We start from the raw sequence: 26,975 nt of genomic DNA on the forward strand, positions 1-26,975 counted from the left end.
TGTGAGAGACGTTTACTTTCTCCTGGGCTCACAACAGCAATTCAGGCAGTTGTCACCAGGTAACAGTGAAATCTCAGGTGTTGGCGGAGGTCCTCAGGAAGTTTCCCTGAATGAGTCCGAGACTCAGTGGATGCTGCCCAACCGTGAACTTCCCCTCTGTGCTTGGGAGCAAATGGGATTAAGAAGCAAGGACAATCACAGCCCATTATTCTCTGACCAGAAGACAGGCTGCAAATTTGTGCTGAAGAAGGAGAATTCAGCAGTATCTAAAGGCTCTTTGTTGAAAGTTTCTTTTTGTTTGATAGCCAGGCTATGTCTAAAGTTTCTTTGTCAGAGTCTTAAATTCAGTTTGAGAAATTAAATTCGTGTGCTCATTCTTTCAATAAACTCTTGTGTCTATAAACAGATTAAGGAGAAAGCTGTCTATCATTGGTCCCAAATAAAGTAAAAGGTTGCAACTGGATGTCTCCATGGCTCTCAATTTCTGCCCTAAAGAAAACAATGAAAGACTTTAGGGGGTCCTCCTCCACCCACCTCCACTGGGATCACAGCCTAGGCTGGCTCAGACGGACCTGGTTGCAAACGGCAAGTAGCACCCTCTGTTTTCTTCTCTCAGTACCCACAAACTCACTGTACCAATTAAAAGGGCTGGGCCTGTGCAGACTCCCACCTTTGGGCAGATGAAACAGATTCATTGTTCTCTCCTAAACAGGCTTTTGTGCCTACTACCAAGGTTCCCTGTGAACTTTGGGTTGCTAAACATAATGGTCTGTTCTCAATCTGGTGGTCATTTTTCAACATTCTCCTTTTTTGACTTCCATGATTTTACTGATTCTCAGCCTACCTCTGGGGCCATGTTTCATCTTTTGTTACAACCCTTTCCTCTGCCCACCTCTTAAATACTGACATTCTCCCAAGTTCTATGTCTTGCCACCATCTTGTCTTATATTCTTCTTGGTTCTTTCAACCATTCTAGTGGGCTGAGCCACCAAGCATATGCTAAGGATTCCCAAATGTTTTCTCTGGCTCAGTCTTCTAGCTCCTAACCACCAGATTCCTATATTCTACTGCCTACTGAATGTCTCCACTTGGATAGGAAATTCAGATTCAACATGCCCAAAATTAGTTCACTGTGGTTCCCACCCCTTCTCCCAAACTGTGCTCTCTGTCCTGCAAGGGCAACAGCATCATCCACCCAGTTGCACTGGCCTATGGCATAGCCATAAACTAGGAGATGCCTTTGACTGTTCCCATTGCCTCACCTCCCACATCCAATCAAGCACTAAGCCCTGCTGGGTTTACCTACTAAATCTCAAATTCAACTGTTTCTCTCCATTTCTACTATCCCTGTCTTAGTTTACCAATTCCATCCCCCATTTGGCCACAAAAGTACTGTATCTAAAACACAAATCTACTCATGTCCTTAGTGCTGGAAATCCTACAGAAGCTCCCCTGCCAAACCCTTGAGCATGGTAGAAAAGATTCTCTTTGCCCTAAACTTTACTGATGACTCCAACATCATTCCCCAAGCCTCCCATTCCAGAGTTTCACACCGTCCTGATTCACCTTTCCTTACTTTGTTCATGCTGATCATTCTTACTTAAAATGTTCTTCCTAAACTCCTTCACCGGGTATCTGTCAGCACTCATGGCCTAAGTCACTTTCTCCAGAAAGTCTTCCTTGTTGCCTCTGTCATGTGCTTCCCTGTGCCCTCTCCAATGTCTGGCACGGTACACGACACATTGCATTGCAGCTATCCTTATGTGTTTGTCTTCTCAAGACCACAAACTCCTAGAGCCCACAGTGGGAAAGCCTTGGGATTTAGGGTCAGAGGACAAGATTCCAAGTCCTAAATCTATTACTTATTAGCTGCGAGGTTTTGGAATGCCACTTGTGAGCCTCAATGATTATAACATTTAATTCATAGGATTGTCTGAACAAATGTACTGGGGCAAGTCATATGACACATCTGCTATTTCCTCAGCTTTAAAATTGGCTCAGCAATCTCTAGAGTCCCTTCCAGGTTTAAAAGTTTTCTAAGCTTATGAGGCCTACTTGCCATTTTCCTGCAATCAATAGCATTAGCAAATTTATAAACCATTAAAAATGATTAAAACTACACAACAAATAAAAAGTATTCTCTGTTAACACATTTAAACTGGCTTGCTGGATTAACCAGGGCCCTACACATCCTCTACAAAACATGCTCCCTGACACCCAGGGCACACTCGATGCCTGCAGCTAGTAGGTCATCTCTACCCTGCTGGCTTACTTCTGTCCCCAATAGCTCAGTTCCTGCATGACTCAGAGTCAGTTGGGTTTGTCAGTCTAATTAGGTAATTAAGTATAAAACAAACTAATACTATATGAGTGTGAAATGAAAAGGAGTTGCTTTCTATGGAAACCAGACTGAATGTTTTGGAAAGACTCAATACCATGAGCTGCTAAAAAAAATAAATTCAAATGATGAGTGGACAAGACAACTGCAAAAGATTGAAGGGGGAAAAGGTAGCAATTTAGAAGGATCCTGCAGACAGACTGCATCACAATTGTTCTAGAAGCCAAAACTAGAAATGGTGGGTGCATTTTGAGAAAGATGATATCTAATTCCAGAGGACCCATTTAAAAAAGAAAGAGAGAGACCTTAATTCTACATTAAAAAATTTGTGAAAAGAATAGACATTTATGTTAAAATTAAAATTAAAATGTAAGGTGTATCTGTATCACTTACCTGATTTTTGTATTAAGGAACCAACTGCTATAGAGAAGAGGGTTCTACCTGAGCTGAGCATTTTTAAATTAAGAGAAGAGAAGGGACTGACTGCCCCTTCTGAGGGTCACCCACTAGAGCCTTTGTTTAATTTCTTCCTTCTAAATTTGACTAAGAGGGTTGACATTTCTTTTTCAAAAGAATCCCAGGGAGAGAAAAGTAACATAGTGTTCATCCACCACACTTCATCCAGAACAATTCAGTACAGAACACTCAGCTTGATATAATGGAGTCTGAAAAGCCACGTTTCTATTATTTTCTCCCACAGAAATGGTTTCTCAATAGGCAAATGTAAAACACTCGTCAAAGAAGAGCAATAAGATGGCTCTGTGTCAGAGGTAGCTTGAGACATAACTCACAAAAACCCTCATTTCATAGTCAGGGTTCCTGTTAAAATTTCTGGAATTGACATTTTTTTTAGGTTAAGGTTTGTACTTGAAATTGGATCAAAGTTGAAAGGAGATGAACTATAAAGGATATACTAAATAAAAAGAGATTTCATTTATGAATAAGTGCCTCACAAAACTGATCAGAAGAAGAAACAAAATTTTTGAACTTGTCACCTCACAAATCTGTCATTTTAATATATGATTTTGATAGTCTCATGCATAAAAATGTGATTATAATTAATATATGAATTATCAAAAATTGCTGGAAGTCCATTATTTTCATATACCTTGAAAGATTTATACTGTACTCTACATGTTGATCAAATATAATAATAAAGATTAAGGAAGGTACCAAGACATTCAAGATAGCAATTATGACTGTTAATCTGTAACCTAAAATAAGATCTGAAAAGTCAACTAAAGATTATTGTTTTCACCAGGTAAAATTACAATTGGATTGTTTTTCTCAATATCATTAGCCTGGAGCAGAGCCATCATTTCTGTTGAATAACCCAAGGTAAATCTCATAAATACCCAGAAAGAACCTGTTTATCCACTTCGCAGCCTTCCTGCAGAGACAGAGCACTTGTGTACAGCTAGTGTTGTTTCTAATGCTTTGAGCATACAAAGAATAAATAACAAGGCCCCTGCCCCCTGGAGTTGAGTCTGTTTGAGAGGTCAAAATATGCACCTTGGAAAGGAATAGAAAATGAGTGTCATAAAAGTGTCCTTTGCCCTCCTTCATGACTCTGGATTCACAATATTATTTTAGAATATGATATTAGAAATATCTTGTGAAGACTATGCTAGAAGAATGACTCTAGGGTCCTGACATTTACTTACTTTGCAAAAACCTTGCACTGGCTTTCAGCTGCTCATACGGTAACATCCCAAATCCTTGACAGGGCCTGGGAAGCCTGTGACCCAGCCCCCCACCCCCTCTAACATCCTCCTCGTGCACCACCACCCCCAGCTTTGCTCTCTGCACTCCAGCCACGAAAATTCTGTTCCCACTGCCTGAATGACTCCTCTCCTTCTTCTCCCCCTACTTTACGTAGTGAGCAACTTCTTATCCTGCAGATTCAATTTCCGCATCACTTCCTGAGATGCACCCAACCCATCTCCCTCCATCTGACAGCTCAAAGTCCCCTGTTAGTACTTGTATTTTCCCATGATAGCACTTTCCCCAATTGTAGTCAAGCCATTGTGTGTTTAGCTATCTAACTGTCATCTCCATAGTAACACTTTCCACAATCACAGTAAAACAAGTGTGTATTTAGTTGTCTGACAGCCTTCTCCCCCATTGTGGGCTCAGTGAAGGCAGTGTTGGTCTCTGTCCATCCTGTTTACTCATATACCCCCAGGAACTAATTAGAGATTGTCACCTAACAGGTACAGTAAATATTTGTTGAATGAATTCATGAATGAACAATTGAATTAATTATAAGAATACAAGTAATTAACATTCAAATGCCCTAGTAATCAATGCTTGCTTTTCTAAAGCAGGAGAATAAATCTCAATTGGCTAAGGCATTTCTTCCATCACACATTCATTCACTTGGCAAATGTTTATGGAACACGTACTAGGTGCTAGCCACTGTTCTAAGAGTAAGGTGTACAATGGTAGAGAAGACAGATCAAGTCTCTTCTTTTAGCAAAGGAGACAGTCAAAAAAAAAAAAGCCTAGTGAACAATTAATATACAATTTTAGACAGTAAAGCATAGGATGAGTATCCCTTATCTAAAACACTTGAGACCAGAAGTGTTTTAGATTTCAGATTTTTTTGGATTTTGGAATATTTGCATTATGCTTATTCATTAAACATCCCTAATTCAAAAATCCAAAAGCCAAAATGCTCCAATGAGTATTTCCTTTGAGCATCATATTGGTGCTCAAAAAGTTTTGGATTTTGGAGCATTTTGGATTTTGGATTTTCAGATTCGGGATACTCAACTTGTACTATGTTTAGTACCTTAGGTGGTAATGGGGTGGGGGTTAAATTACAAAAGGTGGAAAAAGAATTCTTCACTGTGCACCTATAGACAGCCTTGATGAGATCTAAATGATTCTGAAGAATTTCCAAAACAATCTCCTAGCTAGAAGGAGACCTTTAGAGGATGACTGGCCCCCAACACTTTTTTGGTCTTAAATCTCCACTTGCCTATAGCACAGGACTTACTTCAAGTCAGTGCACTGCCTCAGCTCTCCCACCACTGCCTGTTTTCCTTCTTCTTCACCCCTTCCCACCCCACCTCCCACCGCCCCCTCTTTCTGGACACTTTCTTTTTTTTTTGAGACAGTGTCTCGCTCTACTGTCCAGGCTAGAGTGCTGTGGTATCAGCCTAACTCACAGCAAACTCAAATTCTTGGGCTCAGGCGGTCCTCCTGCCTCAACCTCTCGAGTAGCTGAGACCACAGGCATGCACCACCATACCCAGCTAATTTTTTTCTATTTTTAGTAGAGACGGGGTCTCGCTCTTGCTCAGGCTGCTCCTGAACTCATGAGCTCAAGTGATCCTCCCGCCTTGGCCTCCCAGAGTGCTAGGATTACAGGCATGAGCCACCATGCCCAGCCTCTGGACACTTTCTCATAACCCGTCCTGACAGCTCTCAATTGGTCCCCTCCACATCTTGTTTGTTCCTACCTTTGTGCATGCAGTCTCCCCACCTAGAAGTCCCCTTCTCGGACAATTTACACCCTCTACTTCCTTAAGGGTCCCTCCCAAGAGGTTTTCCTTGAAAAACCTCTTGCTATAGATCACTGCCTTCCTTTATATTTAATTGTGGAATATTAACTCTCTTGGGGATCTTTAGGAACTTAACACTTATTTTACAGGTGGGACCCAGGGACAGACCTGGGCCAGAGACATTGTGACTTGCCAAAGGTCACATGGCTGATTATGGCCAACCTAAAGCCAAAATCTAGTTCAGTCCCCTCCAGCCAGACTATGTTTTAAATCCTTAATGTGTTGTATTTTTTTTTATTCTAGGTTTTGCTTTGTGTCCTAACAAAATGGTAAGTTGCTTGAAGGCAGTTACCTTCTTTTGTTTCTGAATCCTGCAAAGCATTTAGTATAGTCCTTTGAGCACAAGGAACCTAGTGTCCATCTATTTGTTTGTTTGTCTGTTACTGCATTCAGAAAAGACCAAAACAGATTTTCACCAATTTAGAAAGTATGTTTGGGATGACATTAACTAAAATACAGGCCATATGGCATTCATAAAAGCCACATTGGGGGACTGAGGGGACCATTTCAAAGTAACAGGCAGCCTCCCTGCAGAGCACCCCAGGATCCTTCCCAGAAGGGAGACAAGCTACAGACAAAGGAAACAAACAGTTTCATACATGAGCCCCCAAGCCAAAGTCACAAAGGCAGATGCAAGCAGTGATTTGCAATGGAGCTGCCATTCCCGTGGGCAGCTTCATGCTGTGTGCACCAAGAGCGCGAGGCATGTTGTTTTTCTTTACAGGGTGAATGATTCTCCCAAACTACCCCAGATCCACAAACTAATCAGGTAAGATAAAATACGACCTTACAACTCTGACATGCCTTACAATGTATAAAGCACTTAAACTGAAGGCTTGCTGAACAAATACAGTGCAACCATCTGTATACCATAGTTCTCTTTTTTCCCCTTCTCAATGAAAGAGTACATATCTGTGACTTCTAAGAGAACTGCTTTAACAACTGTGGATAACACTTCTACTACAGAGGGCCCAAGACATCTTTAAAACTCATGAATGGTAAGGAGTCCCAACTGTATGTGGCTCTGGCTTATTTCTTATTTTATGGGGTCCACTTAGGCGCATTTCCATTTAGATAGAAAATTTCCACTAAAGGTAGGAAAACTAAAAATACTTCTTATATTAATATATTAAAGGACAACTGATTCAGAGGTCTCCATAAACAGTCTACTTTCCCTCCCAACACTCCTGTCTTTGTGAAGTGATAATATTGGTTTGCTCTCACTGTCACCAGTTGAAACAAAAGCACATGACTGATTCTCACTTTAACAGCTGAATTAACCATCTGCAACGTCCCTGAAAGCCATAAGTGGGCCTCATGTTAAATGAATCAACTTCAGTCAACAGCAGGAGATAGTGGTGGCAAGAAATGGTGGCAGGAAATGACTCCTTAATCACATTGTAAATTGACTGCAAAATTGAAAAATAGTATAAGGACCTGTTTAAGAAGTCACAAAAACACTGCGATGGCTACTATTACAGACGCCTTCTCATCTGAAAGTAAACAAATATATTATACTTCCATCACAGACCAGACACCAAATCTGTTACATAACAGCGTATTATAAGAAGCAACCAGATTAGCTATATGAGTCCCTTTTCCATAAATTTTCTCTAGATTGTATCTGCATTTTCTGTGTGTAAACAAAATGCTTCATGCACTCAGCCTAGAAACACTAAAAAAATGCACGTACACTCCTAAATCTATACACTGAAAATACTCTTTCATACAGATATCAGGCATTTTAAGCCTTTTTTGCCTCAACTGACTAGGCTGAAAGCAATCATATTTTACTGTAAAACGGATGGCAAGCACATGCTGTAGAAGGTGGCTGGTTTAGGTCATGGTCTCTCAGCTTCAGCACTACTGACATTTAGGGCTGGATAATTTTTTGCTGTGGGGGCTGTTCTGGGCATTGTAAAATGTTCAGCCACATCCTTGGCCACAACCCACGAAATGAAAGCAGTGTTCCCATCCCACCCCCCACGCCAGTCATGACAATCAAAAATTTCCCCAGACTTTTGTCCTGGCAAGGCAAAATCACCTCTACTTAAAAACCACTTATTTAGGTTGAAATACAGATTGCCTTGTGGCAATGAGATGTCAGGACTCCTGATAGTGTTTTAAAATTTTTCTAGTTGTGGCACTTATGGAAAATGAGAATTTTTGTATAGCCTACTAAAATCAACAAATCTACTCAAGGCTGGAGAAGACCAGTCTAGAAGCTCCATCCCTGCCCATCTGCTCAAGGGTTGAGAGTCTCGGTTTGGCACAGTTTGGTAACCCACCCAGCCAAGACAGAAAAGCTGAGAAGTCCAGCCCTGTGGGACTAGACCCTCAGCTACCTCTGCTCTGCCCACCACCTTCCCGCTGTGCATGGTCCGTCTCCAGCTTACTGTCCAAGCTTTGTCTGCAGCCTCCAACTCGACTCTCTGTTCTCCTCACTTTCCAAGTTGGCAGCAACAAGCTAATAGGTTACCAGGCCAAATAAGTACCAAGGCAGTAAATAGATAAGGTCCCTGGCAAACCCTGAAGAGTAGAGCTCTTCTCTCATGAGGCCTCTGAGGTGTTTTTCAACAGTGACCCTGGAAGACTGCCTGTATGATGTGAATAAATCTCACCTAACTGAGCCAGCACCAGTGAAGAAGAAACTCAATAGTTGCCATAAACTGCAAGTAATAATATCAACGTTTTGGTCGAAGAAACTCAAAAAAAAGAATTGGAACTCCTCCTATAAAGGGGAACAAAACAGTAGTAACAGAAGCAACAAGTAGCAAGAGGAATAAATGAACAGAACCCCCAGCCCTCCTGGTGGGATTGAAAGCCAAATTTTTAAATTTCATTTTAAGTTTTCAATTTTTATCTTTAAGTAGACCTGGCCTTCAAATCTCCGGGCCAGGTCTGAGGACTGAGACCTACATCATATTGCTAAAATCAAGGGTGGGCCCCATGAAAAGCCATCTTGTTATTTCTGGTCACGTGTTAACTTTAGCATCACATCATGAACAAGTATGAAAAGGCTACGCATGTCTAGTACAAACAATTTCTTTAGACAGTATTTGAAGAAAGTGGGGAGAGGGGTATGGTTGGGCATGGTGGTTAGCCTATAAAAGAATGAGAAATGAGATGGAAAAGATTTTTAAAAGATATCTTGCCTAATAATGGAAGGTAAATAGGTAGCAAAAAATAGCTGAAAGTTAATGAAACAGGAGTTGCTTTCTTCAAAAATGGACACTTTTTAAAAAATAAACAAAGTATGCAGGTAAAACAAAGAAAAAGTCACCTGCTTATAACAGAAATAGATTGGACCAATTACCTAATTTACACAAGGTATCGCTGAGGCTGACGCTCAGCTGCTTCCTGATGAGCGAGGAGTTGGCCAGAGTGTCTGCATTTTCCTTTATTTTTATCACTTGTTTATAATATTCAATTACTTGCTTCCTTTGGGATCTAGAAAAGAGAAATTTAATTCAAATTTTGCATTGCAGAGGCGTGGCTTTCATTCATTCATTCACTCAACAAACATTCACTGAATGTTGGTGCTAGGACTGGGAAGCAAATATGGGTAAAAGTAATCCTGGCCCTTAGGGAACTTCCTGAGGTAGGAGGGGAGATTGGAGGGTGAAGCAGGGTCCACCCAAGAAGGACCTTGTGTGCAAACCTAAGGGTCGGGCCTTTAATAATTGGAGAGTTTTCATTAAGAGAATGATGTAATCAAATTTACATTTGAGAAAAATCTGCCAGCATAGACGCAGGGAGGACAAACCGAAGTAGGTGAGGCTATAGGCAGGGGACTAGTTAGTCCAGAGGAAGAACAAACGATGACGGTCTGAGCTGATGCAGTGGCCACGGATGTGAAGAGAGACCTGCTAAGACTTGGCGCCACATTGGATGTGGTGGCGCTGATGCTGGGAGTGTTGCATAGAGTGACGTGATTAAGCACTCAGGCTCTAACGCTGGGCAGATGTGGTAACGGGCACAGAGGCTTTTCGATCGGACTTCCCAGGTGCTAACGCTGGCTCTGCCACTTAAAAGCTGGGCAAGCATCTTAACTTCCTAAGTCTCAACTTTCTTATGTTCAAAATGGGGTAATAGGCCAGGTACGGTGGCTCATGCCTGTAATCTCAGCACTTTGAGAGGCCGAGTCGGGAGGATCTTAGGGCCAGGAGTTCAAGACCAGCCTGGAAAACATGGCGAGATTCCATCTTTACAAAAAAATTAAAATATTAGCCGGGTGTGGTGGTGCACACCTGTAGTCTCAGCTACTTGGGAGGCTGAGGCAGGAGGATCGCTTGAGCCCAGGAGTTTGAAGCTGCAGTGAGCTATGATCATGCCACTGCACTCCAGCCTGGGTGAAAGAGCAAGACCTTATCTAAAAAAAAAAAAGAAAAAAGAAAAAAGAAAATGAGGACAAGAGAGTTATGAGGATTAAATGAGAAAATAGATGGGATGTGTTTAGCACAGTGACTGATAACAAATATGGTTAAGATGTATCATTATATCATTGGTGTCTGTACTGAGTGAGATGAGAGAAGGAGCATTTACTCGGGCAGTGAGGGGTGGATGTGTCCAGTCTTGAGCGCGTTGACCCTGGAATGCCAGTGGAACACTCAAATGCAGATGTCCGATAGGCAGATGGAGGCACCTGTCTGTAGCTGACAATAAATACAGGCCCAGGAAGGAGATGGAGACAAGAAAACCTCACCTATGGACCAACAGCTGAAGCCCTGGGCACTGGAGGGGCTGAGGTGCTCAGACTGAGACGAGCATAGAGCCCAAAGGCAAGCTCAACAGGATGCCGATATTTGGGCAAGAGGCAGGGAGAGAAAGAGGAAGCCACAAAAGAGACTGAGACAGCATCATCAGAGAGGATATCCATGAGGGACAGTACTCAGAACTCAGGAGAGTACAGTTTCAGGAAGGACATGACCCACACTGTCAAATCCTTCAGAGGACAGGGCCGACAAGATAAAAATGCAAAGGGACACTTCGGGGATGTGTCTGATGACTTTCATAAGAGCAGACAAAATGGAGCCGGGTGGGGGAAGAAGTCCAAGGCCAGAAAGTGGGAAGTGAGGAAGTAAAGGAACTTGACTGTGAGGAGGACACTGATGAAAGGATGGCCACTGACAGATGGCCAAAAAGTTAAGAAAGAGTAGACAATAATCATTTCACTGAGAATGTTCGACCTCATCTGCCCAGCCCTACACACCCGGCTTCTGCAGGGCCCCCAGGTCCCCTGGATGATTTCTGTAGTGCATGAGCTCGGCCTCAGGAGCCCCGGCCACCAGGGCAAACGATCTACACAGGTTTGAGAGGTGAGTCGAGTTGCATGGCAAAATCTCTCCGGGTTTTAACCAGTGTGGAAGAGGCAGTCCCCTAAGGACAGCCTTCGACAAGGAGAAAGACTTCCCCATGGCTTCAGAAGGTTGACCACTGACGAGGCCTGGGCGGGAGGCATCCATGTATGGTCGGGTCCTCTGACATCGAGGCCGTCCCTGTGGAATGGCCCAGCGTTACTCAGTGTCCCGTGATTCATGCCCCACCAGCTCTGGATTTGGGGTGGGGCGGCCAGGCAGGAGAGATGACTCAGTCAGCATGCCACGTGTTTAGATTTTTCTTTTGCGAGGCAATCAGTTCTACGGTCAAGCTTTTTGCTTCTCTAAAGAAAGTCCTGTTCTCTGCTCACAGGGCTGGTCTTAAGATGAGTAAGAGGAGGCTTATGTGGTCTCAAGTGCCTGGGGTATCAAAATCACCTGCCAAGGAGCCAAATAATACTACTGACTCAATTTATTGAACTCCTTTGGTGTGTGCCAGGCATTCCGTTAAACTCTTTACATAGAGGGTCTCTCTTTTTTTTTTTTTCCATTTACATATTTTTATTTGGAAATCTTTGTATCACTACAGTGAAACTAGATTTTAAACACGGGATGTCAGCAGTTTAGACATCATTAGTTTATTATAAAAGAGAGACATGGAAATTATTTACATGATGAAGGATTTCAGAACTTCAGTGGAATGAGCTTCATGTCAATGCCATTTCAATAGTGATTTATTTCAGTCTACGTACTTTCCAAGAATGTCACCATCTCTAAATAAGAAATAATCCTTGTCATCTAGAACTACTTTGGTGCCTCCATATTCTGGGAGAAGGACTTTATCTCCAACTTTCACACTAACTGGTTGAATCTCTCCACCCTTTCCTTTAGAGTCCGATCCAACAGCCACTACTGTTGCTTGCAACACTTTTCTTTGAGATTTTTCTGGAAGCATAATGCCTCCTTTGGTTACAGTTTCGGCTGCACTCCTTTCAACCAATACTCGGTCAAAAAGCGGTAGGAACTTTCTAAATGCTTGTCCTGCCATGACTCCCGCCGCTGCAGCTCGTACCCTGCTCTCGTCATAGAGGGTCTCTTAATCCGCACGGTAATCCGGCAAGGAAGATACTCTTATTACTCTCATTTTACCAATGAGCAAGTGAATGAGATACCAAGATGTTAAGCACTTGCCCAACGTCTCACTGTTACTAAGTGGCAGGAACGAAATGTGGTCCCAGGCAATCAGACCTCAGAGCCCACCATCTCCCTACCACTACACGGCACCTGATGTTCTACCCTTAGATCCTCCCTGATTTGGGCCATTCTTTGAAAGGTGTTTACCTTTTGAGTACCTTCTAGAAAGGGTCAATACTGATTTGCACTTAAATGTTAGAGACTCTTGCAAAAGCCGAAGAGGTCACCTACCCGGTGAGAGGGAGATGATCTCGGGGAAAGTGGAAAACTGAAATGGAAAAGCAAGCCAGGGAACATAGAACGGAGGGAAAAGGAACTACAACAACAAAACTTGACAACTTCACAATTTAACCTAGAGTATCTCTGACCATTCAGTCAGCAGAATCTGCTACGAAAGGGTGGAAGCTGGGCCAAAGGAAGGCTGTGCACGGCTCCCTGTGGATTCACAAAGAACCTTCTCCCATCCCAACCTGCCAAGAGAAGTGGTCAGCCCTGGCAGGTGCTCACACTAAGTAGATCCAGAGGGTAATACCTACAACCCTCTTTTAAGCTGAGATGTCTCTTGTGGGGAGCTGAGGAGAACCCCACGTATTGCAAGAGAACAAGAGGGCTCTTTGAGCAACGAGGGGCAGCAGGTGAGCACAACCTGAGGCATTGCAGGCTCTGGCCTAAGTCTTGTGAAGAGACAGACCAGGGCAGTGTGGGACCAGAAACAACGGCCATGGCGGAGGCCTGCATAGAGCCCTGAAGAAAGTGCATCTTCCTCGCAAGGCCTGTGAGTGACATTGGTAACATTCATGACAACGTCATGCTCCTTTGTTCTTTCCCTACTGCCAAAACCTCTACACCACTCATGGGCCAAGAGCTCCTTCTGAATACACGATGGCCAGTGTCCTGACAAACAGATGGGGACAGAAGTCTCAGGCAGGGTGAGTCCCCCAGCTCTCTGAGCCAGGCTGGAGACAGAGAAGTATCACCAGAGTTACTCCTAATGGGTAACCCCAGACCTCCCTCCACTGGTGGAGTTTTTTGGGAGGCAAGCGTGGGGAGGGGAGACACATTTCTTGAAACATTTCATAAAAACTTACATTTCGCTATCTCCTGGAAGGAAAAATAGTAAATCTGCTAAAAATTCCATAATTTCTCCAACTAGCATGTTTTTCTCGCTAAACAAGGCTCTCCTGATATTTAAGCACTCCTGAAGTTTCGTTTTTGCAAGAGAAGTGTCTCCGGCAACGAACCTGAAAATAAAACACATGTGTTATTTATGGAGCATGTTGGCTACATTCATTGTGCTATCAAAAATAATTCTTATAAAATATCCTTTATTTTGTGTAAAAATCTGTCCTTGAAGCTATAAAAAAGAGCAATTTATAATAGTAAAGATGCAAGAATTTTGATGTGATTTATAAGAAGACAGCGCACACATCTTTATAAAGCAACTACAGCACTCTTCAATCTCAGCACGATTGACATTTGGGCTGGATAATTCTTTGTTGTAGGCGGCCGTCCTGTGCATTGTGTAATGTTTAGCATCACCCCTGGCCTCCACCTACTAGATGCCAATAACAATTCCTCCAGTTATGACAATGACAATGTCCCCAGACGTTGCCAAAAGTCCCCTGGGTGGAGAGGGGTCCAAAACTGCCCCTAATTGAGAACCACTAAGCAATAGAATGGAAATGCAAAAGATGACCATTTTTTAACCAAATCAGTTAGGTGGGTAGTAGATTAACAGGTGTGAGTTAAGCATATTAATTATAATAATAAAAGCTAGTACAGAAAACAAAAAAAAATTTTTAAAAACCGTATGTTTACATCAGAACACCTTCGATGTATTTCATTGTAGCTTGATCACGGGGATTGTTGTCCAATAACTTGGAAACTTCAGTAGCATATCCCAAAATGTCATTTTCTTTTAAGTATTCCTCAGACGCTGACTTTGCCAGGTTATACAGCACTCTGACTGCAGGGAATAAATTTTGGCAAAGAATAGGATGCTTAAGGTTGTTTCGATGAAAGAGTTAAGATGTCCATATACATTAGCTTTAATATCATTTCTTCATCACTGCCGATAGCCAGGTTTTTTCTTAATAAATCAACTATTGACCTACCCTGCATGGGGCTTAGTTTTCATATAAAGCTTTTGTCTGTGCACAGCAGTTACAGGGTCAAGGAGCCAAGACAATAGATTGAAACTGAATTCTGAGTCTGTTTTGCCAATAAACAGGTCAGAAATTGAGTGAGAATATGAAGGTGGTGAAGCCGGTCATCACCATGGCAACTGAGTTCTACAGAAGGCAGCCAGTGGGTCCTGTAATAAGATACAATAAAATGATGCAGCCTTATAACAAGAACACATGAGTAAGTCCCACAAGCCCAATTAATAAATAATGGGCTGCGGCCAGGTGTGGTGGCTCGGTACCTGCAATCCAAGAACTCTGGGAGTCCGAGGCAGGAGGATCACTTGAGCTTTGGAGTTCGAGACCAGCCTGAGCAAGAGTGAGACCCCAGTCTCTACTAAAAACACAGAAAAATTAGCCGGGCGCGGTGGCACATGCCTGTAGTCCCAGCTGCTCAGAAGGCTGAGGCAGGAAGATCATTTGAGCCCAGGAGTATGAGGTTGCTGTGAGCTATGATGATGCCACTGCACTCTAGCCCGGGCAACAGAGTGAGATTCTGTTTCAATCAATCGATCATTCAATAACGGGTTGTACCTAGATACGCCACACTGCCTTGGGGATGTACTCTTTGCAAAAGCCTAGCAATTTTGTTCCTTTATTTAGAGTTATATATTTTGACAATAATACAGACTCCTAAAAAGTAAAAAGCGTTTCTTAAACCATACTCTGTTACAGGAAGAGAAAGAAGTATGATAATTGTTTGGGCTGAATTGAGGTCCCTCAAAATTTATATGTTGAAGCCCTCAATGCTTGCACGTCAGAATGTGACTGTATTTGCAGACAGGGTCTTTAGAGTGGTGATTAGGTTAAAATGAGGTCATTAAGGTGGGATCTAACCCAAAAGGACTGGTGTCCTTATAAGCAAAGGAGTTTAGGGGAGGGACACACACACACACACACACGCACAGAAAAGACCATGTGAGGACACAAGGAGGAGGCGGCCATCTGCAAGCCAAGGGGAGAGGTCTCAGGAGAAACCAAACCTGCTGACACTTTGACCTTGGACTTCTAGCCTCCAAAAGTACAAGAAATAAGTTTCTATTGTTTAAGCCCCCTAGTCTGTGGTACATTGTTATGGCAGCTCTAGCAGACTAACACAATAATGTTCCGAGAAGGTGTTATTAGAGCATTGCTAGCAGCACAGAAAAGCCAAGTTAATGCCCTGTGCTATGAAATTCAGGCCTAATTAGGAAGGATTAGCACTAAGTTATCAAGAAGCACCTCTTACCATCATTAATGTATCTAATTCACTACCCAGTGCCCCCTGCACCCTTCCCTGCCCCCCACCCAGGGCCTCATGCCTTGTGCTTGGACATCAGGGCAGGACAGTCACATAACTGGTCTCCCTGTGTCCCTTCTTACCCACCATGTAATCCATTCTCCAGACGGCAGCAAAAGTGATCTTAAAACAGACATCAGAGGGTGTCCTCCCCACCCTGACTCCCTGCAATGGCTTCTCCTCCCACTCAGAATAAAATCCAAATGCCTGCCCGAGGCCCTGCACCATCAGGGTCTGGCTGCCTCCTGCCTTTGCTTGCTGAGGCTTCTTTCCATTCCCAGGACAGGCTTGGCCCTCCCCCACCTCTGCACATGCTCTTCCCTCTGCCAGGACTGCCCCCTCCCTCAACACTGTGGCTCCTGCAGTCCATTAGGTCTCAGCTTAAATGTCCTCTCCCCAAAGAGGCATACTGACCACCCTTTCACAAGTGCCCCCCACACACACTGACACTCCAACTCCACCTCTTGTTTGCATTTATGACATCGTGTAATCATTTCATGGGCTGGCTCACTTGGGTTTTGTGTGCCACCTCCCCTGGAGGGCAGAGTTGGTGTTTCTGTCTTGATCACTGTTCTGGACTCAGCACAGTGCCTGGTGCATAGCAGGTGCTCAGTAAACACGTCTTAAATGTGTGAACCCAGGCTGGAATCCTCACTTCCTCCCCTTCATCTTCTTGCTCAGGCCCTGAATCCCCACCTGACCCTTTCAGGGGACTAGAACTACAGGATGTTCCCACGGAGACTACCGCTAACAGCACTGATACTTCCCAGCATCCCATTCCACCAAGACCTCCACCTCACACCGCTGCCGATTTGGCCTCCTTGGGCTTAGCCCACTTGTCTATACCAAGCCAGTTTGCCTGGTCCCTTGGAACTCTACACTCTGGTCTGTCTGGCTGCCTCTGGAGGGCCAGGCCCAGGTCCCACAGAAGTGGCCCTGATTCCACCCTGGATTCCCCTGCTCACCAAGGCCCCAGCGTGCCTGTGACCAGGCCTGCCTACATCGGGACAACAACTCGGCAGCTAGACTCTGTATACCAAGGATTAGAGCTTCATAAATGACTAGAGGAGAATCTGTGCAGCAAGGAGTTACCCAGACAGCCTTTGGAGTCAGAGAGGCCTGGCTTGGACTCCCAGCTTCAGATTGACTAGCTGCAGGAGCTAAAGTGGTTTAGGTTATTTAATCTCTGACCTTCAGCTTCCTTATTTGTAAAAGAGGGGTAACAACACATACTGCATGGGGGATATTTGACGATAAAAGAGATCATCAGCATAAAGTGCCTTGGACATAGTAAGCATTCAACAAATGATAACTAACACTATAAAAGCGAATTTAGAGATGAGAACTCTAGAGAGGGTAAGTAGCTTGCCCAAGGTGATCTTTGAGCTTCTAGCCATGGTAGCAGATTGCAAAAACAGCTTCAAGTCTCCACACCAGCCGTACCCAACTCCCCCATGCGATGCTACTCTCTACCTCTCCCCATTGAGAGGTGAATAAAGCCTGGGGACTTGCTTTGACCAATCGAATGCAGTGGAAGGGGGTATTGTCCCAGTTGTGAGCCTAAGTCCAGACTTCTGCTCTCCCTCTTGGAATCCTGGGAGTGCCAAGTGAACAGGCCTGGGCTATCCTCCTGGAGGATGAGGAACACGTGGCCCAGCCACCCCCGTCATCTAAGTGTGGCCCTCTTAGGCCAGCCGGCCCCACCTGCCCTGCCAGCCAACCTCAGACACTTGCCTGAGCCATGCCCAAATCTGCTGAGCCCACCCTAGACCAGGATAACCCCTCAGCTGACCCATAGATTCATGGGCAAAAGTAAACGTCGCTTTAAGCCACAGAGTTTTGGAAGGGTTTGTTATGCGAAAAAGCTAACAGATACAGCCATGTTAAGTATGACAAAGTCTAGAGCCCTCAGTCTAACTATAAATCAATAGGTCAGAATTGCTCAATATCTTAGTTTACTGAAAATTCTTTGTCTCTGCTAAATCAGTGGTACCACAGCAGCCTCAGTCATCAAATGCTGGAGAATAAAATAATGACCACCATTCATCAGCGAGTACTTACCTACCTACCAGGCACCACTCAGTGTGCTTCCAGCCTCACAACAATATGGGATATAGATGTTATTTCATCCCTACCTTACCAATATGAAAGCTGTGACCCAGAAAGTATAAGTAATGTGTCTAAAGGCACAGAGAGCTAATAAGTGGAGACACGGGATTTAAACCCAGACAGGCTGGCTTCAGAGTCGAGCTCTGATGGCCCTCCCTCACTGCCTGAAGCCTCCTTCTCTGAGGCTCATCCTCATGGGCTATGACATTATAAAAGGGCGGACCAACAGAATGAGCAGTGCTTCATGTTCAACACTCATACACTACCAGCCCCCCAAACACACCAAGCCAACAAAGCACGCGTGTTCATTTCCCTTTTCTCCCAGAAGGGAATAGCCCAGGAGGAGTCCAGCTCTGTGCGACCCAAGAGGTCATCCCCTCTGCGTGTGTCGCCGTACCTTTCTGCTTCACCAAGTTCTGGCTGTCTTTTAAGTCACTGAGTGAAAAACACAGCAGGTTGGACCATGCTTTCTGGAAATACTGGAACCCTTGTTGAGCCATCCCAATTTCAAGGTACAGCTCTCCAGTGGCATTCTGTACTTTGAGAAGCATCTCCGTCATGGATGGGCTCTGCACAAACGGAAAAGGGAACCACTCCTGAGGGAGGACAGGTACAGACACCCACCCGGGAAGGGCTCACTCCATGATGAACTTGCGAAAGACTGTGTGCGTTACATCGTTTCTCGGGGAATTTTAAATATTTATAAAATAATGCTCATGGTGAAATATTTATTGGAAGACATTGCAAACGAAAAACATTTTTGGACAATGATTTCACAAGTTGTTAGTCAATGCTAATAAAAATTGTTGAAGACGAACACGACGGTGTCTTGCGTGTGTTAAAGGTCACAGAGGAGGCGGGATCCAGAATGCAAATGAACAGCCGGAGATGCTGCTTGAATTCAAATGTGACCACAGAGCCGCTAACTTTATGTTGGACACATTTTTGCTTAGAGACTTGAATATAAATTCCCCTTACATGTTTATTTCAGGATGTAGGAGCCAAGGAAAAACTTTCCCTTTGCCCTCTGAAGTTCTGTTGAAAAATCAACTGACAAAAGGCAGATTAATAGAAGGTCCAGACTTTAGGCAGATAAGGGAACTTCAAAGAACAACTACATCCTCTGCTTTGGGAGGTGGGGGACGGCCAGAGAGGCCTTGAGGCCTCTCGTTCAGTTCAGCACGTCAAAGCACCGTATCTTGGGGCACTGGGTCGCTGAGCCCCAACAAGGGTTACTTAACTTCATTAACTTAAACCACTCCTCTAGCAAAACCTTATCAAGGCATAGGAATATACCAGTTGATTACAGTCTTTTAAATGCCCAGCCCAAGAAAGGAGTTAGTGCTGAGTTTTCTTACTGTTAATATCTCACTTCAGAAAACTTAATATTAACAAGGACGTGGGGGAGGGAATGTGTTTGGTAACCAATAAGGCCCTATACAATGGGCGGCAGTATCATTGTTATTGGTTATGTGATACTTCATGCCATACCACAATGTTAGCCCAAGAAAGGATTGACTGAGCCTGGCTCCCTGGTGTGAATTTAAAGACTTTGACTCTTTCTACTCCCCTGCACCTACTGAAAGCATTCTTCCATATCAAACTGACCTTTCTGTAGCTTGACCCAGAGCTTTCCAACAGGGGTCCTGCAAGCAGATAATATCTGCTCTGAGATTCTGCTCAGCTCTGAAGGCAGCCAGGCCTGGTGTGGAACTCCTAGGTCTGCGGTTCTTCCCCGCATCCCTCAGGTGTATCTTTGAAAGCACCCCTCTCAGCAGCTATTCTAGATCTCAGCCCTGTGCTCACACTCCCATTCCTCCACTGCACAGATGGCCTCCATTCTGACTTTATGGAGACCAAATCTACCCTGAAAGATAGCCCGGGGCTATAGACATCCCACAATGGTCAAAGATTCCCTCTTCTTATTTCATTGCTTGACCTTGCCTGACCTCTGGGTATTCTCTAGGATACCACTTAGTCTAGAATGGCTGTTCCAACTCCAGCCATCATATTCACAATTCAACCAGAAGGAAGGAGAAGAGGTATTATACACTGAACATTTGTGTCCCCCTGAAGTTTGTATTGAAATTCTAGCCCCCAATGTGATGTTATTAGGAGGTGGGGCCTCAGGAGCTGATTAAGTCATGAGGGTGGAGCCCTCATAAGGGGGATTAGTGCCCTGATTAGAGATCCCAGAGAGCTAGCTAGCTCCTTCCGCCACACGAGGGGTAGTGAGAAGGCACTGTGAACCAGGAAGCGGCCCTCACCAGACATCAAATCTGCCGGTGCCTTGATCTTGGACCTTCCAGCCTCCAGAACTGTGAGAAATAAAGGTTTGTTGTTTAAGCCACCCAGTCCATGGTATTTGTTATAGCAGCTGAATGGACTAAGGGAAAGGGGAGAAGAAGGGCCCACCCTTCACTTCATGGGAGCTTCTCAGAAGTTATCCACCTCACTTCCATTGCATCCCACCAGCCAAAACGTAGGCACGTGCTCATATCTAGCTTCAGTGAAAGCAGGAAATGTATCTTTTCAAACAACCATTTGCTGGGCTAAAAATTAGAGGGGTGAGGGGATATTATTTACCATAAATGAAAGGGGGAACAGATACTGGGAGATTATAAAAAGTCTCTGCTATACCTCATTTACCCTCTTTTTCTTTACCCTCATCTTTGAAATTTCAAATTAGCAGTGTTTTCACCCTTTTCTTTTCTTTTCCCTCACGCCTATTCCAGAGGAAGGGATGCCAAACCTCCTTCCCAAGGACCCATCCCTGGTCCTGAGCTCTCAGGGTCCTCCTGCCCGCCTGGCTCCTCACAGAGTCCTCGCCAACATCTCCAGTCTCTCCCTCTCCCTGTTCATTTCCTGCTCCACACAAACACACATATCCTGGATCAAACTTGACCTGAACCTGCTCCTACCCCAACTTTTCCTCTTTCTCCCTTTACTGACAACTTCTCGAACAGGTATTAACATGTACTGCTTCTCCATCTCATTATCACACAGTCACCTCTTACAGCCCTGCATTTCAGCTCCTCCCACACGCCCCTGCCACCTCAGTGGTTACCACTCACCCCTACTCACCAGACCTAGGGGTCTTTTTCAGGCCTCATCTGTCCGGGCCAAACCTCTAGGCAGCATTTGATGCTGTTAGCCTCCTTGATTTTGGGGAAACTATGATATCCTGATTCTCCTCAAATCCCTCCCTCCTTCACAAGTTCTACTTTTACTTTTCTCCTCCTAAATATTAGCGATTGCCCCCACATCAGTTCCTATTATTATTGAGAGACCTCGCTTCCTTTTGTGGTTTCACCATTCACCTGTATGTAGATGCTTCCCTAATCTCCCTCCAGATTTCCCATCCTGGATTTCCCTCAGCTGGCTGGACACTCTACTTGGATATTTTTCCCGTACTGCAAGCTCAAAATGTCTAGGATTTATCATCTTCCTCTCCAAATCCACCTTCTTCTTCAGATTGCCCCTCTCTGTCAACCAGGCTCAAACTCTCAGGGCTTCTCCGAGTCCTCCGTGTATCACAGCCACGTTTCCAACCAGTCTGAGAGTGGGGCTGAAGCCCTGGGCAGAGGGCGCTGACAGCTGCTCAACCCACCGCCAGGCCACAGCGGTCCCACCACCTCTAAGTCCCACTGCCCACGCTGCAGGTGATAGTGATCGGTGTGTCAAATGTGGTCCGGTGTGGTCAGCTTCCTCTGTGTGAATGCGTGTCCTTTATTCCCCTCATCCTGCCCCAGGCTACCTACTCCTTGGGGGCAGAGACTCCACAATCCAAGCATGGAGCTCTGAGCTTCACAGGCATTCAGTAAGTATGTGCTGATGATAATCAATCGCAGTGATTGTAAAGCACAGATACAGTTTCGTTCTTAGGTCATGGGCCCGTACTAGCCACCACCTGCGGAGCGCTGACTAAGCTGCGCTCTTGCTGGGGGTGACCTCACTGCCTCCCTAGGAAGCAGGGCTTACTGCTTCTCTATTACAGGTGGGGAAACCAAGGCTCGGTGAGGTTAAATAAATCACCCAAGCTCACGTGGCTAACCCGTAGGAGAGCAAGGGGGTCCAACCCAATCTGCCTGTCTCCAAAACACTGCTCTGTATGTTTTCTTGACAAGTGAACCTCTGTTTCATGCATAAACAGAGGACTCTTCACAAACATATCATTTGGTTTTCCTGCTTCCTGGTACACCTGCTGTGAAATACTGAGGGGAGAGTAATGAGATCACTTTTTAATAAACATCTAAATCAGGGATTCTCAAGCTTAGTATTGTGGCATTTGAGGCAGGATAACCCCGTGCTGTGGGGGCTGTCTTGTGCACTATAGGATTTTAGCAGCACCCCTGGCCTCTACCCACCAGATGCCAGTAGCAACTTTCCTCCCAAATTGTGGCAACCCAAAATCCCTCCAGCATTGCCAAATGTTCTCTGGGGGACAAAATTGGCCCCCAGTTGAAAACCACTTCATTAAATTTTAAAACTACGTTATCTGAAGAAATTATAAAACCATATACAGAATATGTATGCCACAAATAACAAGATCTTCCCCCTCAAGAATGTTAGGCACATATTTCAAAGACATTGTTACTGCCCAAAATAGTTATAAAACTTCTCTTTTGGAAGTGCCTTCAGAGCCTGAAAAAATTCTTTTAATAGTCTTCATGGTGGCTAGTCCCAAAGAACTGTTGCAAAAATATTTTGAGGATAGAATCATAAGACTGATGCCTCTGGAAGGAGTCCTCTGAAGTGGGCAATTCTCTCAGGAGGCCTGAACTTCAGCATGCCTCCTACCAAGCCAGCCTCGCGCCTTCATGACCACGTATTTCAGGGGTTTGCTTCATGTCGAAGGAGCTGCAGAAGGTGGCAGTGACTTCCAGCTGGACTGGGAGCTCCACCAGGCCAGAAACCGGCCGGCTCATTTGCTGCTATCACCCCAACTCCCCGCACAGTGCTCAGGCCAGACAAGGCCCTCAGCGAATGCTAGCTGAGTGACAGAATGACACTACTCAGCGAATGACTGAATGACAGAGTGAATGACCACCATCAGGCATTCACTGGTTACCTAATAACTGGTGCTTTCCAGACAGGTGAATGTCAGCCATAGAAAATGTGGACCTCACGGGGAAAAAACCGGTGCAGGGGAAAACTCCACGATCATAATAGGAAACCACAGAATCAGTGGACTCTACTCCCTGAACAACGACAGAGTGGACAAAAGAGCTTAAATCAAACTCCTATATTTCTAAGCTAGGCCTCACTTACTTATAACCCAAGGACAGTAATAACAAAATAGCTACCAGCACTTAAGATCTCACTATGTACCAGATACTGCGTGAGGTGCTTTTATGGACTTTCTTTCTTGACCCTATTAACAGCCCCACGAGATACATTCTAGAATCCTCGAAAATGAGAACTCACAGAGGCACAGATTAAAATCCTCACCAAGATCGCACAAGCAGAATGTGGGTAAGAAGAATCTGTCAGTCTGAAAACATCCTCTCTTCACTACTGCGCGCTACCTTGTAAGGACATGGAGGAATTTCCAAGGTCAAATTGATTTACTGACTTATTTGTCTCATTTATTAAGCACCTACAGGCTATAATATGCCAAGGAGGAACAAAAATTGGCAAATAAACATGGTCTCTGCCATATAGGGACTTGCAATGTTGAGTCTCATAAATCTCTTTAGACAGAATTCCTCCCATAAAAATGTATATTGATGGGGGCAGGGGCAACGTTTTATGAAAATTTGAAGGTCTTTGTTTTAAAATAAAAACAGCTTTGTTTTGGGTTATACTACCCTAAGTCCATAAATTCTACTGAAATCAGTGAAAATTTATAATGTTTTCTTAAAAAAAATGGCAGTTAAATGTCTTCACAAGCATATGTATATTGTAAGTGAAGCTTTCCATTGTATCCAACAAAGCCAAAAGTTCGTATTTCAGAAAAGCAAATCAATATAGGGACAAGATAATCCATCAATCCTCCCCAACATTTTCATGAAAGTTATAACCAAGTCTCTGGCCAGTTTTTTATTAATTCATTTCAATCTATATATTTCCCTTTTTGCTTTATGAACATTTCTTTTTTCCCTAAAATGATACTTCTTAGTATGTATTCATCCCATAATGATTCCTATCTATTTACTGCTTGTTGTCATTAATGTATAATTTGGAACATAGGTTAAAATCATAGCTTCCTCATTGATAAACATAATCAATTGATTCCTCTATTGGACTAAGTTTTAAAGGAACACAGGTAAATGGTAGCTGAAAATATTAATACATAACACAAAAGGAAAAAAGTTTGAAGGATTTAAAATTTATTCTCACTTTACCTGCACTAACATGTCCTCAACAATCAAGAACAACTCTTCTGCTTCATTGGTCTTGCCCGTAAGTTTCAAAAAACTTCCAGTAAAGAATATTAATCGGCATTTGTCAGCGGCAGTAACCTCAAAAAGTCTGCATTCCAGCAGTAGAGTGCAAGGAAAAGTAAATAATCCTAAAGCATATGTGGAAAGGAACAAAAAGTACCCACTGCTTAATCTTGATACAGACGTTAAATACATTATCCATAGTTCAGTTTCTCTCTCAAGGGATCAGCACTTTGCTTTTATTAAGATTTACATATGATGCCAAGTATTTTTTTTTTTATTTTTTTTTTTGAGACAGAGTCTCACTCTCCTGCCTGGGCTAGAGTGCCATGGCATCACCCTAGCTCACAGCAACCTCAAACTCCTGGGCTCAAATGATCCTCCTGCCTCAGACTCCCGAGTAGCTGGGACTACAGGCACGCGCCACCATGCCCGGCTAATTTTTTCTATTTTTTTCAATGTTTTTCAGTTGTTCAGCTAATTTCTTTCTATTTTAGTAGAGACGGGGTCTTGCTCTTGCTCAGGCTGCTCTCGAACTCCTGAGGTCAAACAATCCACCCGCCTCGGCCTCCCAGAGTGGTAGGATTATAGGCATGAGCCACTGCGCCCGGCCAAGTATTTTAAACTCACATGAAAATCTTTGCATGTAAATTTTGAAAACTAGAGAGTCACAAAAGAGTATTTATATAACTAAATCCATGTATTGCTGTAATTTATGTTTTGGGGTTATTTTCAGGCAAAAAGAAAAAGGTATTTAAATTTCTTACACCATTCTGCCCTCTGTTGCAACTATCTTGAATTGCTGGCTTTAACAGAAAGAAAATGTTAAAAGAACAAAACAGAGAGTCATCATACCTGGTGTGTGTGTGTGTGTGTGTGTGTGTGTGTGTGTACAGTTATACCTTATACGCAAATGAAAACTTAGAATTCTTTTTTTTTTTTGAGAAAGGGTTTCACTCTGTTGCCCAAGCTGGAGTGCAGTGTTGGTATCATAGCTCACTGCAGCCTCAAACTCCTCGGCGCAAGCGATCCTCCTGCCTCAGCCTCCTGAGTAGCTGAGACTACAGGTGCACGCCACCATGCGTGGCTAATTTTTTTATTTTTTGTAGAGACAGGGTTTCACTATGTTGCCCAGGCTGGTCTCGAACTCCTAAGCTCAAGCAGTCCTCCCACCTTGGCCTCCCAGAGTGCTAGGATTATAGGCATGAGCCACCATACCTGGCCCTGAGAAAGCAATTTTCTCATTATGAAACAAATATGTGTATATTATAGAAAAACTGGACAATATAGAAAAGTACAAAGAAAAATAAAAACTACCCATAATTGCATCAAAGATAATTTCAGTTAACATATTGCTGTATTGACTCCTGATCTTTTCTGTGTACCCATACATACATACGTACACACACACACTCTTTGTAAAATTAAAATTGGAATCATCCTACACATAACGTTTAATATTTACTTTACTTATTTATTTTGAAACAGGGTCTTGCTCTGTCACCCAGGCTAGAGTGCAATGGTGCTATCATTGGTGCAATGGTGCAATGGTGCTATAGCTCATTGTAACCTTGAAGTCCCAAGCTCAAGCAAGCCTCCTGCCTCAGCCTCCCAAGTAGCTAAGACTACTGACACACACCACCGTGCCCAGCTAATTTTTTAAAAAAAATTTTGTAGCAATAGGGATCTCACTATTTTGCCCAGGCTGGTTTTGAACTCGTGGCCTCAAGCAATCCTCCCGCCTTGGCCTTCGAGAGTGCTAGTGTTACAGGCATGAGCCACTGCACCTGGTCTCATATTTTTTGGCTGAAGCCCTGGGCCACATAAAGGTGGAAAAAATCCATTTCTGGTGCTCACCGTGTTCAGTAAATGGTTGGAGAAATGAATTCACTAAAGAAGAAATACCAGATTTCATTGGTTCTAAGATGCATGCATTCTCAAAACTTAACATTTCTGAAATAGGGGTGCATCTTGCACCTTAGAGTTTATGAAAAACAGTATAAATTGTTAATAAATATTACAATATTCTGTTTCACTAGCTACTCAAAGAAATGCAAATTAAAAGGACAATAGGATGCTATTTTTTCAGGTGCCAAATTGGCAGTGATTTATTTGGGGGATGATTTTTAAAAATAATAATATTGATAAAGATGCGAGGAAATAAGTACTTTTACATGCTGCAGGTAAGAACTGACATCTTTCTGAGAAGCAATTTGGCAATATATATCAAAGCTTTAAAAATATTAATATGTCATGGTTTTTAAATTCTAAAAATCATTCTAAGGCAATACTCAGAGATGTTTAAAAAGATTTCTGCCAATAATCCTCATTTTATAACAGTGAAAAACTGACTAAATGGTAATCTAAAAAATGAAATATAATCCAGTCATAAATATGTAAATTCTCCAAGAATATTTAAGGATATGGAAAAATATTCACATTACATTTTTTTTTTTTTTGAGACAGATTCTCACTCTGTTGCCCAGGCTAGAGTGCTGTGACATCAGCCTAGCTCACTGCAACTGCAAACTCCTGGGCTCAAGAGATGCTCCTGCCTCAGCCTCCCGAGTAGCTGGGACTACAGGTATGTGCCACCATG

At 43.6% G+C, this 26,975-nt stretch overlaps 1 protein-coding gene and 1 pseudogene across 2 annotated transcripts in view; both read right to left on the minus strand.

The window, feature by feature from the left end:
• Positions 1–26,975, minus strand: part of LOC105815111 (tetratricopeptide repeat protein GNN-like) — a 64,051-nt gene that overhangs the window by 3,762 nt on the left and 33,314 nt on the right. Inside the window, 5 exon segments of the mRNA XM_012650247.1 lie at positions 9,224–9,357; positions 13,508–13,660; positions 14,238–14,385; positions 18,388–18,559; positions 24,338–24,477. Of these exon segments, the coding sequence (XP_012505701.1) occupies positions 9,224–9,357; positions 13,508–13,660; positions 14,238–14,385; positions 18,388–18,559; positions 24,338–24,477 (747 nt within the window).
• LOC105815130 lies at positions 11,774–12,308 on the minus strand (annotated as a pseudogene). The gene has a single exon (XR_001137723.1). The product of XR_001137723.1 is annotated as a 10 kDa heat shock protein, mitochondrial pseudogene (transcript).

This window comes from Propithecus coquereli, unplaced genomic scaffold (assembly GCF_000956105.1).
Source record: "Propithecus coquereli isolate 6110/MARCELLA unplaced genomic scaffold, Pcoq_1.0 Scaffold316, whole genome shotgun sequence".
Lineage (NCBI taxonomy): Eukaryota > Metazoa > Chordata > Mammalia > Primates > Indriidae > Propithecus > Propithecus coquereli.